Source organism: Macaca nemestrina, chromosome 9 (assembly GCF_043159975.1).
Source record: "Macaca nemestrina isolate mMacNem1 chromosome 9, mMacNem.hap1, whole genome shotgun sequence".
NCBI lineage: Eukaryota > Metazoa > Chordata > Mammalia > Primates > Cercopithecidae > Macaca > Macaca nemestrina.
Genome location: NC_092133.1, coordinates 109,272,037 through 109,289,680, shown reverse-complemented (window position 1 = coordinate 109,289,680; position 17,644 = coordinate 109,272,037). Strand labels below are relative to the sequence as shown.

At 42.6% G+C, this 17,644-nt stretch overlaps 1 protein-coding gene across 28 annotated transcripts in view; it reads right to left on the bottom strand.

Moving 5' to 3' along the window:
* Positions 1-17,644, bottom strand: part of LOC105495968 (par-3 family cell polarity regulator) — a 719,051-nt gene that overhangs the window by 592,214 nt on the left and 109,193 nt on the right. For 26 of the 28 annotated variants that reach the window (XM_011765958.3, XM_011765965.3, XM_011765959.3 and 23 more), the window contains exon 2: positions 1,916-2,017. In XM_011765958.3, coding sequence (XP_011764260.2) covers positions 1,916-2,017 — 102 coding nt within the window. Of the gene's footprint in view, positions 1-1,915; positions 2,018-4,013; positions 4,169-17,644 lie in introns of those variants that run through there. The other 2 variants (XM_071070220.1, XM_071070231.1) reach the window with 2 other exon arrangements.

The window sequence follows — 17,644 nt, the reverse complement described above, 5'->3', positions numbered from 1 at the left end:
TCAGAACATAAGTCGGCAGAAAACTTCTGCATTTTTTGATACAATGTATTCCTGGCCCACAGGAGCCACATGGGACAAATTCCACAGTGACAGGTGCAACAGTGAATCTAATCTTCCAAATTTACACAATATTTGGTATTTGATGTTTTTTTGTCTTACTTGAAATTTTAGGCCAGGCGCCGTGGCTCAAGCCTGTAAACCCAGCACTTTGGGAGGCCTAGGCGGGCGGATCACGAGGTCAGGAGATCGAGACCATCCTGGCTAACACGGTGAAACCCCGTCTCTACTAAAAAAAATACAAAAAAAAACTAGCCGGGCGAGGTGGCGGGCGCCTGTAGTCTCAGCTACTCGGGAGGCTGAGGCAGGAGAATGGCGTGAACCCGGGAGGCGGAGCTTGCAGTGAGCTGAGATCTGGCCACTGCACTCCAGCCTGGGCGACAGAGCGAGACTCCGTCTAAAAAAAAAAAAAAAAAAAAATTTAAGATATGTACCAACTCTCAGCCAGGCATGATGCTGTCAGGAATATAGCTGTGAGCAAGACACAACAGCTGTGTGCACCCAGCTCACGGCTGAGGGAAAGAAGAGCAGGCCGGCAGGGAGAGGGCCAGCAACCAGAGGGAGCCCCAGTAGGAAGCAGAGTGAGTATCTGGGTGATCTTACCATCTTCTGACCTCGTGATGTAACCTAGCTGGTTGAATATCCTGTGCTACTGCCATGAGGTTTTAGGAGACAGTCAACCAGGTCGCTGCCTCCATACAACCATGCTGATGTAACTATGTATGTGGCTATGAGCCCTTCTGCAATTCCTTATAAGCCAAATACAAAAGCAGTGGCCAGGGCTGGGTGCAGTGGCTCATGTCTGTAATCCCAGCACTTTGGGTGGCCAAACTGGGCGGATCATGAGGTCAGGAGTTTAAGACCAGCCTGACCAACACGGTGAAACCATGTCTCTACTAAAAATACAAAAATTAGCCAGGCGTGGTAGCGCACGCCTATAATCCCAGCTATTCAAGAGGCTGAGACAGGAGAATCGCTTGAACCCAGGAGGCGGAGGTTGCAGTGAGCTGAGCTCATGCCACTGCATTCCAGTCTGGGCAACAAAGCGAGACTCCGTCTCAAAAAAAAAAAAAAGAGCCAAACATCCTGTCAGGCATTCTCAAAATGATGAACATTCCTCCTCCCCCTCCTCTTACTCTTCCTCATTCCTCTCAAGAGTACAGAAAAAAAGTGGGGTAGTGGGAGGGAACACGGAAGAGCAGTAGGTGGAAACGTCCAGGAGCCAAACTCACATACCACAGTAAAGACTGGGGAAGCACACACAGAGCATCAGAGCACTGACAGAGAAAAGGCTGAGCTTCCTGGGAGAGGCTGCCCAGGACACAAATGGCCCATCACACAGCAAGGCCGAGCTTCCTAAGGGCCAGGCCCCACACAGGGGGGGCTGCCTGGGACACACTCGCCCATCGCACAGGAACACGGTGTACCGCACAGGCCGCTGTTGGGATCAATCTTCTCTGGGCCAACACTGGGACCAGAATGCAGAACGGCTGTACACTGTATATATGGAGATGATAAGGACAGGCCCGAGTTGTGAAGAAAGATGTTATGTTTGATTAAATTAAGGTGGAATATGGCATAGAAATCTTTTTGTGATATTTCCATTGTAAAAGCTGTAGTTTTAAAACCCCAAAATCTAGTGTTAAGTCCCAGGTATCAAGAAAATCATTATACCTTGGTATTCAAGACAGTGAAGATTCATGACACTTATCACAAAAGAAAATATACTAGAGCGGGTGGCCCAAACATAATTTAAAGTATGTGTCTAAAACAGAAAGGAAAAGAATCGCACCTGGTCCCCAGCCCTGAAAAGAAAAAAAAAATGCATTCAAAAAGGTTCCCCAGGACTTGAACTCACTCTGTCTTTATCGTCTGCTACATCACAGAGAATGTCATCAAGGTCTAGTATTCCTCCATCTCCATGTTCCAAGCGATGCACTTGTATCCAGTAGTTTGGGTCCTATACGAAAGAACAGAAACATTGAATATAGCAAGTTAGCATCACCAAAAGGGAATTAGACATTTCAAACCATGATAACTTCCTGCCCATAAAAAGGAATCAACCCCATATCAACAATACTGCAATTGATTAAAAATTCAGGCAGCACCCTAAGTTTGGTATTGAGTCACTGCTCCTTTTATGGAGTGACTCATACACACTCTTCCCTTTGGCTCTGATGCTGATACTCTATTATAATAGAACTGCACAAACCAGCAATATGTGCTGCAGAAGTAATATTGATTTCTCTAAAGCATACTATATTTCCTACTGCCCAATATATGAAATACTTATCATACTTATTAATCCCCCCAGTGCAATCTACAGAAATATTCTAATAAGCAAACAGCACATATTATGTGTCTGAAGAATTCGTATTTTTGCTTATCTGCATAAAGTAGTTTGCACAACTTGGTGGCTCAAAGTGTTTCTTACAAACAGGTCTAAAGATAGGGACACAGAAGGTGCTGACAAGACCAGTGAACAAAGCACATCCTGTGTGGTTTGAGTTTCTTTATAAAGAGACAAAATCTCACACACACACACATCAAAATGCCTAAACACACACACACACACACACACACACACACATTTGCAGTGGTTATCCTGCAGTGGGATTGGGGAGAATGAAAAAAAAAGGACATATTTTAAATTTTATACACTTTTATATGGTGTATGCATATTTTAAAATCCTTAAAACTCTGCTTTCAAATTATCTGAAGAAGGAATACTGTTGTGTGTTTCTGAACTTCTACATCACTCTCACATACATGTTCAAATGAAAATATACTAAATTGTATGTTTCACCATTCCCTACTGCTTTTGCTATCCAAAAGTTCAAGTTAATCCTCCATTCTTCAAACCTAAAAGGTGATGTTTGGTACAGTTCTTTCCTAAAGCAAAGATTGCAAGAAGGAGGCAAACGATTAATGAGACTTCAAATACAGATTCCTGGACGCTACTACAGATCTACTGACCAAGACCCTGGAGAAGGGGTGCAGGGAGAATCCATATTCTTAAGAAGTTCTCCAAGTCCATCTCTAACAAAGCATGCCTAAGAATCACTAAAATGGAATGCTTATTTTAAAAATGCAGAATGATCAATCCTTGTCACTTTTTAACCAGCACAGCAAGTAACTCAGACCTTAATCCTCAAAGTTAGTAAGCATTACCATTAAAACCATTATGCAAGTAACAGAGTTCCTCTGAACCCTCATCTATCTGGACCTCTATAAAAGGAATCATTTATATAGAACGCTGACAGTTAAGTTTGTAACACACACACACACACACACACACACACACACACACACACCCCTTGGCATCCTCTTCATTTGTGGGGCCCTATTCTGACTGCACATGAATCCCAATTACAATATCATCCAAGAGTCCTTGGGACACCTGCCACTGAGACAGCTCCAGAATTTGTCATGTCCAGATGTGTTGAATCCCCAAAGAATGAAGTCCCAAAACCATTTATTAATGGTAAATGGTATTTCCTCTTCAAGGAAAATTGGAAATAATGTCCTGGGGGTGAATAAGGAAGAGGTGCCCCCTGGCCACTTAGAATAGCCACATCCTGCCCACCTCTTCCCACCAAGCAAGCTCAAGGGTGAACCAATCAACTTAAATATCAACTTTCATTTCTAAAATACTTCCACACACACAAGCACACCGACCTCCAAAATGTGGCTTACGAAAACATTCTTTAAGCCTCCTGATCCTGTTCACTCCCTCCAGATGAGATCATTATCTGCAGCCTTTATATAATATTTGTAGCCACCCCTTGGAAATAAATCCCCACCTAAGGACTTTCTCAACCTCATAACTTCATCCCTCAGAACCTGCTACATTTCCACCTTTTCCCCAGCATTTTCCCTTTCACAGCCTGTTAGGCCCTACACAACTTCCCCCCAACTCCGTGCCCAAGGCCTCCAATGCCTAGACCCCACCTTACCCTCCAGGCCAGCCCTGTCCGTTCATCAAGACTTCTCAGGCATCCTCTTCTCCAAGAGCTTTTCCTGACCATCACGCCCCCAAAGCAGATCAGCAGTCGAACTCCAGCCCACTGTTTCCTTTTGTTTATATACAGAGTCTCGCTCTGTCATCCAAGCTGGAGTACAATGGTGCAATCATAGCTCACTGCAGCCTCCAACTCCTGGGCTCAAGCAATCCTCCCACCTCAGTCTCCCAAAGTGCTGGAATGATTAGGCATGAGCCACAGAGCCCAGCCTGTCCCACTGTTAATGTTCCTAAAAACCACAATCGTATGGAAGATAGCAGTCAGGTGTCAAGCTCCAGCCTTTAAAGGCTGTGAACTATTTTTACACACGCCGCACAAAACCTTTCGTTGACACTACTTTGCCTTCCAGTTATTATACCAATTCTCTGATGATCTTCACAGCAAAATTTTTTAAAGAATTGTCCATACTTGCTTCAAGCGTGTTTCCTCCCATAACCCCATTCCAATCAGGCTTCCTCTTCCATCACATCCACAACAGCCTCCACAATGCTTAACACAAAAGTCTGTTGTCTGTCCTCATCTTATTTGGTCTATCAGCAGAATTTGTTACCCCCTCTTTGAAATACTCTATAAACTTGACTTACAATCCTCCAACTAACTGATCAAGGCTTTTCTAATTTTGAGAGTCAACAGTTGACTACTGCCTCTGGAGGGGTCCTGACTCAACAGTCAGCTATGCCAAGCAGTCATGATAACATCATGCCAAGGCAAATATCAGGCTGCCACTTACTAAATGCCACTCCACAAAAATGTGCTGAACGGATATGACTTTTTGAAAAGAACTGAGCAGGAGATCAACAGTAACCCCAACAGAGCATGCTGCATTGAAAAAAAAAAAAAAAAAAAAAACACATGTAAAATTGACCTCCTCCCACAAGAGTTTAAAAACCAGGAAGGATATTTTTGCCACTGAGAAATACAACTCCTTAGAACAGTGGTCTCTTGGGAGATTTTAACTGGCAGCTTTCATAACATAATTCTCTTTCAATGAACAGGGGACTTGCTTTATTTTTAAGGGAAGAGTCCAGTATCCAATAGAGAAAAAGTTAGAGCATACTTACTGATTCGACTTTGTAGTAGTTTGCATTAAAAGTTTAAAATAATAACGGTAGGAATCTTTGCTGTCCAGTCCATAGACACTTAGAAAAGTAGCTGAGCAAAAAATTGTGATAAGGTCTGGCATGATGGCTCATCCCTGTAATCCCAGAACTTTAGAAGGCCAAGGCATAGTGACCCACACCTGCAGTCCCAGCTAAGTGGGAGACTGAGGCAGGCGGATCCCTTGAGCACAAGAGTTCAAGGCTGCAGTGAGCTGTGAATACACCACTGCACTCCAGCCTGGGCAACAGAGTGAGGCCCCATCTCTTAGGGGGAAGATAAAAGTTATGATAAGCCACTTTTCATACTACCAATAAACTCTAATTCTACAATAATTGCATCAGTCATTGGGTGAATAAACAAACATGATACAACATTCAATTAAAAAAGAAGAAGGTTTCTCATTCAGGATATGTCCATTTAAAATAACAAAAGACTTTAACAATAATTGTGTATTATGACAACCAAAACTCCATCATACACAGCAACAAATGAGGAGCAGAGTTCATCCATCAAATAGATGATCAAGCAGTGAATGTCCCCATGGGGCAAGGCTTGCAAGGATAGGTCCAAACCCACAGAAGAAACCTGGAGACAAAACCACATGAAGAATCACTGCTCTTATTCAGATAAAGAACATGACCTTCACCTGGCCTAGTGCTAGAGAGAACATTTCCGAAGACTAAGTTGGAATGTAAGCAGAGGTAACCCTACAAGATGCAAGTTGCAAGGAATGCTGAGGCCCACTCTACTCCAGGATGTGGTAAGAGAGAACAGCTCAAAGTCTTAAGGACAGACTACTTCCTAACCTACGATTCTATAAACAGCATCGTTATCCTATGCAACAAGTTAATGAGCTTTCGTGAGTTATGACATGTATAATGCATAGGCTTCACATATTATCTGCATGTGCAAATTTTAAGAAAAGTATCTGCAACTAGAAATAGCACCCTACTTTTGCATTAACCATGGTATACAGCAATGGTCAATATCCTGTCTAACTTAAGACCAGAAAAAGATCACTGAAAAAAATCTATGTTGATAAAAAAAATTTGAGTATTTACTACATGCAAAGCATTGCATGAAGGCAAAGAAACAGTCATCACCCATCATCAGAAATTAAAATGTATCTGACAGGCCAGGCACAGTGGCTCACACCTATAATCCCAGCGCTTTGGGAGGCCGAGGCAGGCGGATCACCTGAGGTCAGGAGTTAGAGACCAACCCGGCCAACATGATGAAACCCTGTCTCTACAAAAAGCACAAAAATTAGCCAGGCATGGTGGCATGCACCTGTAGTCCCAGCTCCTCCTTCTCCTGTAGTCCCAGGAGAATCACTTGAACCCGGGAGGCAGAGGTTGCAGTGAGCTGAGATCACACCACTGCACTCCAGCCTGGGCAACAGAGTGAGACTCCATCTCAAAAATAAAATAAAATTTATCTGACAAAACATAAACAAGTCATAAAAAAGAGGTAGACCATGAGTTCAAAGAAAACTACACCAAAAAAAAAAAAATGTTTTGTGAACTCAGGAAGGAAAGATCACTCTCACTTGGAAAGGTCAGTTTATGGGGAGGTTTTAGCAGAGTCGGCTCTTAACAAATGAGTAGACCAGAGGGACAGGGCACAAGAGGAGGACCCTGAGCAGGGGGAAGGGTGTGAGCAGCAGGGAAGAGAGGCAGAGGTGACTCAGAACACTGTGAACACAAAGATAAAAATGAAAGGGTAAAAACATCATCTCAAAAAGACACACTTTTATTTTTATTTCCTCCTGAAAGCCCACTGAAACCACAATACACATGTGGGGATTTTGTTGTTGTCGTTTGTTTTTTCCAAGCATAATCCCACAAAAACAAAGAGAACAGAGGGAAATGAGGGAAACAGTTTTTGGAAGCTGAGAAGCAGATGGCCCAGAGACAACACATTTTGCAGAACTAAGAAATGGAACCCCAAGGTAACTGTGGGGAAAGCCAGGAAGCAGCAAGACTCCCCCCACAGAGCCGGTAAGAGGCTCTGGAATGGGGAGAACCAAGAAAGTCAGAACACAGGAACAGAGATGGGAAAAGGCTAGGCATGGTACTTTATGCCTGTACTCCCAGCACTTTGGGAGGCAGGGGCAGGAGGATCACTCAAGCCCAGGAGTTCCAGACCAGTCTAAGGAACATACTGAGGCCTCATCTCTACAAAAAACTGGAAAAATCACCGAGGTGTGGTGGTGTGTGCCTGTGCCTACAGTCCAGCTACTTGGGAGGCTAAGGTGGAGGATCTCTTGAGCCCAGGGGTTCGAGGCTGCTTGTCTCTAAAATATAATAATAAAACAATTTTGGCTGGGTGTGGTGGCTCATACCTGTAATCCTAGCACTTTGGGAGGCCAAGGTGGGTGGATCACTTGAGGTCAAGAGTTCGAAACCAGCCTGGCCAACATGGTGAAACTCTGTCTCTACTAAAAATACAAAAAAATTAGCTGGGCATGGTGGCGGGTGCCTGTAATCCCAGTTACTCAGGAGGCTGAGGCAGGAAAATCGCTTGAACCCAGGAAGTGGAGGTTGCAGTGAGCCGAGATCATGCCACTGCACTCCAGCCTGGGCAACAGAGCAACACTCCATCTCAAAATAACAATAATAATAATAATAAAAATAATAATAATAATAAAATTTCAATATTAAAAAAAAGAGCCAGGCATGACAGTACATACCTGTAGTCCCAGCCACCTAGGAGGCTGAGGTGGGAGGATCACCTGACCCTGGGGAATTTGAGGATGCAGTGAGCCATGACTGCATCACTGCATTCCAGCTGGGTACAGTAAGACTGTGTCTCAGAAAAAATAATAATAATAATAAATTAAAATAATAATAAATTTAAAAGATGGGAGGAAAAATAAGAAAATTGTCTGAAAGTCTGTAGTAATTAAAACCCCAGCTTCCCAGTGCTTCCAGAGAGCACAGTGGCTGCCCCACCCAGCCCCTGGCAGTTCACTGCAGCCTCAGATAGCAGGTCTGGGCTGAGAAACTAGAGGAGGAACAATTGTAGAGGTGCCTTGTTAAAAATTAGAGGAGCTAAGTGAATATTTATGTACTGATTGTAGAAAAATCCGGCCCTCTGCTTCCACTTGCTCTCAGAATGCCAGCCAGGGCTTGCTTATTCCTGCCAGGCTAAAGGTGGGAAGATCTTTCCCTGGGCCTCTGTCCATCTAAAGAGAAAAGGCAGGGGGGGACTCTGGCCCAGTCCAGGGACCGCCCTCCCCCCCCAGTGAAGCTCACTCACAGTGTATGCCCTTGCTTGAACTCAGTGTTCTCAAGTTACCATTAGTGCCTTAAGTCAGAGCCAACCATGGAGAGACAGACTTTTTTTTTCTTTTTTTTTTTTTTTTTGAGACGGAGTCTTGCTCAGTCGCCCAGGCTGGAGTGCAGTGGCGCGATCTCGGCTCACTGCAAGCTCCGCCTCCCGGGTTCTCACCATTCTCCTGCCTCAGCCTCCGGAGTAGCTGGGACTACAGGCGCCCGCCACTACGCCCGGCTAGTTTTTTGTATTTTTAGTAGAGACGGGGTTTCACTGTGTTAGCCAGAATGGTCTCGATCACCTGACCTCGTGATCCGCCCGTCTCGGCCTCCCAAAGTGCTGGGATTACAGGCTTGAGCCACCGCACCCGGCCAGAGACAGACTTTTAAGAACATCCCAAGGATGGAAGAGAGAACAAAACAAATAGTAAACACAACTTGAAAGAACCAGAGACTGTATAAAAAGATGCTATTAAAAATCCACCACTGATATTCTAAGAGAGGTCAGATGATGGTACATCCAGGTTGCAGAGGAAGATGAGAAGGGAGGAAAGCAAGAAAGGAAGAAACGTGCTGAGGGATAATTTTTTTTTTAAAAAAAGTATTTTGGAATTAAAATATGAAAAACAGGCCAGGCACAGTGGTTCATCCCTGTACTCCCAGTGCTTTGGAGGCCAAGGCGTGTGAACTGCTTGAGGCCAGGAGTTCAAGGCCAGTCCAGGCAACACAGCAAGATCCCATCCATACAAAAATAAAATAAAATAAAAAAATAAAAATAAGCCAGGTGTGGTAGCATGCACCTACAATCCCAGCTACTCAGGAGGCCGAGGCAGAAAGATTGCTTGAGCCCAGGAGTTTAAGGCTATGGTGAGCTATGACTGGGCCGCTGCACTCTAGCCTGTGTGACAGACACTCTGTCTAAAAAACTAAACAAATAAAATCCTAAAAATGAAGAGCTCAATAAGAAAATTAAGAGAAGTTAAAAATATCTCCCCTAGGAAGTTGGAAAAAAAAAAGAAGAAGAAGATAAAAAAAGGCTAATAAAATTAGACCAGTCAAGTAAGTCAAGCAACTGAATAACAGGAGTCCTAGAAAAAGAGAATTGGGAAAACAGAGAAATAACCAAAAACAATTTCAAGTTAATTCCCCAAAATGACATATGTTTCCACATTAAAATGTTCCATAGAGACCCCAACACAACGTATAAAAGCAGACATACACCAAGGCACATCAGAACACAGAAGAAAAACAGAAGACTGGTGGCAGGTAGGGAAGGAGAACGTCCAGAAAATAAAGCACAGGCCACAGTGAGGGATAAGGAGTCACAGCAATACTGGAATCTAGACAATCATCTACCAGTGACTTCAAAATTCCCACAAGAAATAGTTCCCTATCCTAGAATTCCGTTTCTTGCCCCAATACCAGTAAAGTACGAAGGTAGAAAAAAGACAATTTTTAGAAATGCAACGTTTCCAAAAACATTACCCCCTTTGTAACTGGAAGGTGTGTTCCAACAAAATAAGGCAATAAACCATGAATGAGAAAGACATAGAATATGAAAACGGGAGACATAACACAGAAGACAGCTCCCGGGACGATGGTGAAGGTGGAGTGAAGGTGGATGCCAGATTCCAGGACGTCAGCTGCAAACCTGGAGCAGAGTGACCAGTCCAGACACCCCAAATGTGGCCTCTTCAAGATAGCACTGAAAGAGTACCCAGCGCAACTAAACACAGCAAGACACAATTTTAACAACTGGCTAAAGCTGAGGCTCATTAGTTATAAATATACAGAAGACCAACCAAAGGAAAAAACATTCTTCATTCAGGAAAAACCCAAAAGTTGTGAAGGAAAGAAAAGGTGATCAAGGTATCATACATGGTTCAGCTATAAGCAGCTTTAATAGTAAAAATAATGTGAGCCTAGAATATGTAATCAAATTTGTAACAAAGCGGTCTAAAAAGTCTGTGAGAGAGAGGAGAAATGCAGACACAAACACACACAAAGAGACAGAGATCCTAGAAGTGGCTACCTGTGAGTGGGGACATAGCACACTTACGGTAGTGAAATAGGGTTAAACCTTCCATGTTAACTCAACAAATGATGACAAACCAAAAGAAAAAAGAAAGAGATAAGCAATTTACATAAAAATATAAAAGTAAACATCAAAAGAACCAGGAGCAAGAGTTGGAAAAGGCAACCTCTCCCAAAGAAGGCTCTGTTCTTTTTCATAACAGTCCTAATAGTGCTATCGGATCATGTGCAAATATGTCACGTTGAGAAACAAAAAGATGGAAGAGAAACAAGTTTGAAAAGTCCTTTAAATAATAACCATGGCACACAGTACAGTTTAGCATCCACCAACCAGATTAGCCACATGACAGTTACGTTACCAAGACAAATAAAGTCCTAGTGGTGATATAACAAATAGAAAACATTTCATTTTTTTTGTTTTGTTTTTAAAAATGTCCCTCAGACTTCAAAAACACTTCATTTTAAAAAGTCAACAAAAGAGTGCGATCAGCAGGAACTATGCTTCTCTCTAGATTCTCTGGGCAAGTAACTCTCCAATATACTTAAGCCAAAAACAAACATTTTTAGAATACATTCTGAAGTTCTGTTCTTTAAAAAAAAAAGAAAAAAACTGAATCATTAGCACTTCAAGACAGATATCATACATGCAATTCTGACTTTTCCTCATGTAATCAGCTTCATTTTTTAAAATGCTGATTGGCCAGGTGCAGTAGCCCACGCCTATAATCCCAGCACTTTGAGAGGCGGAGGCAGGTGGATTGCTTGAGCCCAGGAGTTCGAGACCAGCGTGGCCAAGGTAGGGGGACTCTATCTCTACAAATAAGTTTTTTCTTGTTGTGAATTTTGGTTTTTTAATTAGCTGGGCATGGTGCTGTGTGCCTGTAGTCCCAGCTACTGGGGAGGCTAAAGCAACAGGATCACTTGAGCCCAGAAAGTAGAGGATACAGTGAGCTATGATCGTACCACTGCACTCCAGACTGGGCAACAGGTTGAGACCCTGTCTCAGGGGGAAAAAAAATAGCCAATCTTTCCCTATAAACTGAAACATAGGACCCATTTTCAATCTTGTTACAGGAACACTGCTAAACATTATACAAATGTTTTTGTTGCCTTCTCAATACAGGGAGAAGACACAGACAGATGTCATAGCTGATGTTCAACAACAAAATAATGACCTGTATCACCACAAGGGAGGGACTAATATCTCATGCTAAGTACACTGCCCAGCCCCCATTCTCCACTCCAAACCACACCCTATACCAATGCCAAAGCCTCAGCACCACAACACAAGACAGCAAACCACAAACCTGCTGCCTCCCTTGACAGGTGGGGACAGCTTCATTTATCACATCAATCAAAAGTGAAAATGGAGGCATGAAACCAGGTGAAGTCCAACCTCAAGGAAATAACTGTCTGGCATTTAGTTTTATTAGAACTAGCACATAATCTCTCACAGGGTCACACATTATTCAATAATATGGGAAATCAGCCCATCGATAACCTCCGAGCTCTGACGTGACTTTCGCGCCAACACAGTGTCATGGAAATCCCTCAACTCCTCCACCATTCTACAGAAACGGAGGAATGGCCTCAGACTACAGCGCTGGCACAGGACAGAGCCAAGGCAAGAATGAGACAGCAGTAACCACCAGTTAGATCTACACTGTGTTTTACAATTTTTAAAAATGCATTCATGTGCATTATCTCATGGGGAAAGAGGGCTTATAATTCCTATTTTCAGATGAGAGAACTGAGACTCAGAGAGCATAAATTGCCGGCAAGAGGTCACAATTCATAAATGCTGTCAGCCAGGACTCCAGCCCAGGTCTGCTGATTCATTCCCAAGTCCTTTCTCAGACTAACACTTGACAGTTTCCAATCTGAAGCATCAGGGTTGCCTGTCTTCTTTCCATAGCCCCTCCTCCCAGCCTCTTCTTTGACGGCTTCATGTGTTAATATAGTACATAAACAGAAGGTCCAGGTCAGGCGTGGTGGCCCACACCTGTAATCCCAGCACCCTGGGAGGCCATGGCAGATTGCTTGAGTTCAGGAGTCCTAGACCAGCCTGGGCAATATGGCAAGATCCTGTCTCTACAAAATACAAAAATCAAAACAAAACAAAAAAACTTAGCTGGGCGTGGTGGCAGGCACCAGTAGTCCCAGCTACTCAGGAGGCTGAGACATGAGGATCACTTGAGCCTGGGAGGTTGAGGCTGCTGTGAGTCATGATTGTACCACTGCACTCCAGCTGGGGTAACAAAGCAAGACCTTGTACCAAAAATTAATTAAAATTAATTAATTAAAATTAAAAGATGAGGTCCATAAAATGTTTATTTTAATAAAAAGGACCAGGTGTTGTGGCTCATGCCTCTAATCGCAGCACTTTGGGAGGACGGGGCAGGAGGATCATTTGAGCCCAGGACTTAGAGACCAGCCTGGGCAACACAGTGAGATACTGTCTCCACAAAAAATTAGGGTTGGGCGCAGTGGCTCACACCTGTAATCCCAGCACTTTGGGAGGCCGAGGTGGGCAGATCACTTGAGGTCAGGAGTTTGAGACCAGCCTGGCCAACATGATGAAACCCCATGTATACTAAAAATACAAAAATTAGCCAGCTGTGGTGGCGTGCACCTGTGGTCCAAGCCACTTGGGAGGCTGAGGTGGGATGATTGCTTCAGCTCAGGAGGTCAAGGCTGCAGTAAGCAGTGACAGTAAGCAGTGATCGCGCCACTGCACTCCAGCCTGGGTGACAGAGTGAGATCCTGTTTCAAAAAAATAAAAGAAAATAAAATAAAATAAAAAAGGTGTGGGCTGTTAAAACCAAGTCTGAAAAGCCACTCCGTTAAAAATTCTATTACATGCTCTAATCACATCATGATTTAAAGTGGTGGTTCTCCAAGTGGGAGTCCAGGCTAGCATCACCTGATAATACGCTGGAAATTCCAATCCCAAAGCTGGATACACCACCAAAAAAAAAGTCTCTGGAGGCAGGACCCAGCCATCTATTAATACATTTCAACTAGCCCTTCAGGTGTTTCTGATGCACACTGAAGTTTGAGAACCAGTGATTCAGAGTAAGGGGCAAGAAGAGATCAGAGAGGAAGCTGAAACACCTTGTGCCTCTTCCATACACCACGTTTTAGACCATCAACTCGTGGGTTTAGCGCTTCTACCCAAACTTTTGAAATCAAATAGATGTTAGCTATGACATCTTTAAAATGGTTACCACAAACACACATACATATTTGTTTCCTATAAGGATACAGATTATCTTAGTATTCACTGCCAGAGTCTCTTTCTCAGTGTTATTTCAACTCCAGGCTCTGTGCAGAGGATTGCTAAAGCCACATCTTTAGACCAGAACCCTCCCAGCACTCCCACTTCAAACATCCACCGCTCACTGCACCTCACCCTGGGAACAGTCTGAATCCTCCAAGAAGCCTGTTTTAAAAGCCTGCCAGGAAATTTTTACGCAACAAACTAAAGAATACCCATTTGGGAATTCCTTATGACTGGACAATGTTTTTATGGAGTCCTACTGTACTTCAAATAGATGAAGCTTATATTCCTTATCTTCCCTGTAACACCAACCTTCTTGCCTTCTTCATTCCTACTGATAGCAGCATCCTCCTGATTTAACCTAATCAAAGCATAACCTAACTTCTTCTTTACAGGAAATACAGGGGATAGAGAACCAAAGTAAACGATACCATAAGGAAACAATCAGACAAATCTAGAATGTGCGTTTTTTTGTTTTGTTTGTCTTTACAACGCAATTGCACTGATCTTTAAAGGAAAAAAAAAAGTCCACTTCATCTGATATCTAAGTGTGATGTATGATCCTGGAGTGGATACTGCATCTGGAAAGAAAAAGTACTATGAAAAAGGAAAGGACGACTGAAGAAATTTGTCAAATTAAGTTAGGTAACAGAATCATACATTGATAAGTTTTCAGAATGTGATCATTGTACTATAGTTATATAAAGAATAGTCACATTTTGAGGAAATGTATGCTTAAGTAATAAGGGTGAGAAGTGTTATCTGTAGTTTAGTCTCAAATGGTTCAGCACAAAAAAAATGCATACTATTACTAATGTGTATCTGTGTGTTTATAGAGATGGAATAACAATGTAGCAAATGTAAACAATTGGTGAATCTAGCTAAAGTATCAGTGGTGCATTTCACTAAAGTGTACATTAGAAATGTTTCAAGATAAATGTTAAAAATAGGTCATTAAAAAAATAACCTGGGGACTTTTCTAGACCAAAAAGATTAAGGAGGAATACCCAAACTCAAGGTGTGAGTCGTGTTTGGGTTAAAAAGGAGTCACTGTGGAAGACATCTTGGTAAAAATGAGGAAAATTTTAATACGGGCTCAATACGAGACAATATTAGGAAATGATTCTTAATTGTCCATGTGATAATAGCTTTGTGGATATTTAAGGAAAAATCCTCATTCTAAGGAGTTGTGTTCTGAAGTATTCAAAGATAGAGAGCCATGTCTGCAAATAGCGCAAAAAAATATATATATACACACACACACATATACATACATGTACACATGTACATATACATATACACATACAGGTGAGAACCCCTTAACCCAAATGTTTGGGACCAGAGGTGTTTCGGATTTCCAATTTTTTCAGATTTTGGGAAATGAGATTTCTCGAAGATGGGACCCAAAATTAAACAAAAAAGTCATTTATGTTTCAAATATTCCTTATACACATAAACCGAAGGTAATTTTGTACAATATTTTAAATAATTTTTTACACAAAACCAAGTTTGTATTAAGTCCAAGTTTGTGTTAAGTACTTATGTGTGTAATTTTCCACTTGTGTTATCATGTCAGGGCTCAAAAAGTTCCAATTTGGGAGCATTTCAGATTTTTGGATGACAGATGCTCCACCTGTACACACACACGCAGGAATAAATACGTATTATTAGGAGTGCGAACAGGAAAATGCAAATCATCTCAAGTATTTTAAAGAGAGGGAAGTTAATACAGGGAACTGGTACAAAGATTTGTAAGAAGAGTTGTGACTCTAAAGCAGGATGGCGGTGGAGGTGGGGGCCACCCACAGGTTAGCAGTAGCAGGAAGCTATGACTACCCCTGAGCTGAGGGGATAAGGGGATGTAGCACCAGAGAGCAGGGCTGCAGTGCCTCAGTGGAAGTGGGAGCCATGGAGGACTCAGGGGCAGGAGCTGGAATGTGGGGAGAGACTTGCTTGCTGCAGAGACAGCCCAAAACAGAGAGGGAGCACGGACCTACTTTGGGGCTATCTCATCACGGGGCCTCCTATCTCCCACCAAACCTCCCACTGGCTAAACCTAACCAGAGGTCAACTGACACAGCTGTGCTTTGTATGATTCTCTCAGCTACTATTTGAGTTTTTCATAACAAATTGGGAAACCAGATTAATTTTAAACAAATTCAATGACCCAGGGTTCATGAGAATACAGGAAGCCAGCATTCTCACATACTGCTCCTGAGTATTTTGCACACATTTTTGGAGAGGCGTGGGGACAGAGAGGTAGAATTTGGTACCATGCATCAAAATGCTTAAAACAAAATATACCCATTGATCCAGAAATTTAAAATGTGGAGAAAGATACATGGTCAAGATGCATATATTAAATGGGATATTTTAATATATAACAATAGAGAATGGGAAACTAGCTATACATGCAAAAATAGGAAACAGGGTGAACACATCCAATCAATGAAACACAACAGAGCAATTCATAACGTTGTTCACAAACTGTTACACAAGACGTTGTTTCATCCCTAGTTTGGAGAATGTACTATCTATAGCCATAGACAAAAGAACTGCTATATACAACTGGCAGTGCTTGTCTATATTTCCTGGCATTCCATAATAAACATATATATGTGCAGTTTTAAATTTTTATCCTCTTAAATAACTAGTGAATACATTTCTTTCTTTCCCATCCCCCCTTCCTCTCCTGTTCCCTATAAAATAATGACTGTCCAATTCGCTTCTAGACCCCATCTCTTCAATCCTGTCCCACATCTTGCTACATTTATCTTCGCAAAATATTTCTTTTATCATGTCACTGTCCTGTAATATGAGTTATTTCCAATGACTCACTACTTTCTAAAAGTCAAAATCCGGTGTCCTTGGCCAAGCTCTCAAAGCTCATCCCAAGCCGGTTTGTGACCAGACTCAGCATTGCCCCACCATATTTGGATGTTCAATTGTTCTGTTCACTGATAAACCCCAAGCACCCAAAACAGTGTCTGAGACAGAGAAGATGCTCAAGAAATACTGGTCGAGTGAAGAGACTCTTATGTTTTTGTTTATTCTCTTCCACATATCTGGAAAGCTTTCATCCCCAGAGTTCCCACTATCCAAATTATATATCTTCCCAAATCCAATTTAAAAACCATCCCCTTGGCCGGACACAGTGGCTGGCACCCATAACCTCAGCACTCCAGGAAACCAAGGCAGGAGGATCACTCGATGCCAGGAATTCAAGACTCCATCTCTACAAAACAAATTAAAAATTAGCCAGGTGTCAGGGTGCACACCTGTAGTCCCAGGTATTCTGGAGACTGAGGCAGAAGGATCACTTGAGCCCAAAAATTCAAGGCAAAAGATGAACTAAGATTGCATCGCCACACTCCAGCCTGGGTAATAGACCCAAACCCCATGTCTAAATAAAGAAAAAACAAAAACTCCCCCCTATGAAATGTGCTCCAACTCTAAAGTATTTACCTAAGCCAGGTGCAGTGGCTCACACCTATAATCCCAGCACTTTGGGAGGCCGAGACGGGTGTATCACTTGAGGTCAGGAGTTTGATACTAGCCTGGCTAACATGGTGAAACCCCATCTCTACTAAAAATACAAAAAACTAGCTGGGCTTGGTGGTGGGCGTCTGTAATCCCAGCTACTCGGAAGGTTGAGGCAGAAGAATCACTTGAACCCAGGAGGTGAAGGCTGCAGTGAGCTGAGACGGTGCCACTGCACTCCAGCCTGGGCACAGGGCGAGATTGGCTCAAAATAAATAAATATTTACCTAGAACACATTTGTCACTCAATAGCTTATTTCCTGTATATGCATGGTACTTTGTTTATCTCTAGATAAGGTCTCCAAAGGCAGGGGCCATCTTCAGCTTTTTTTAGC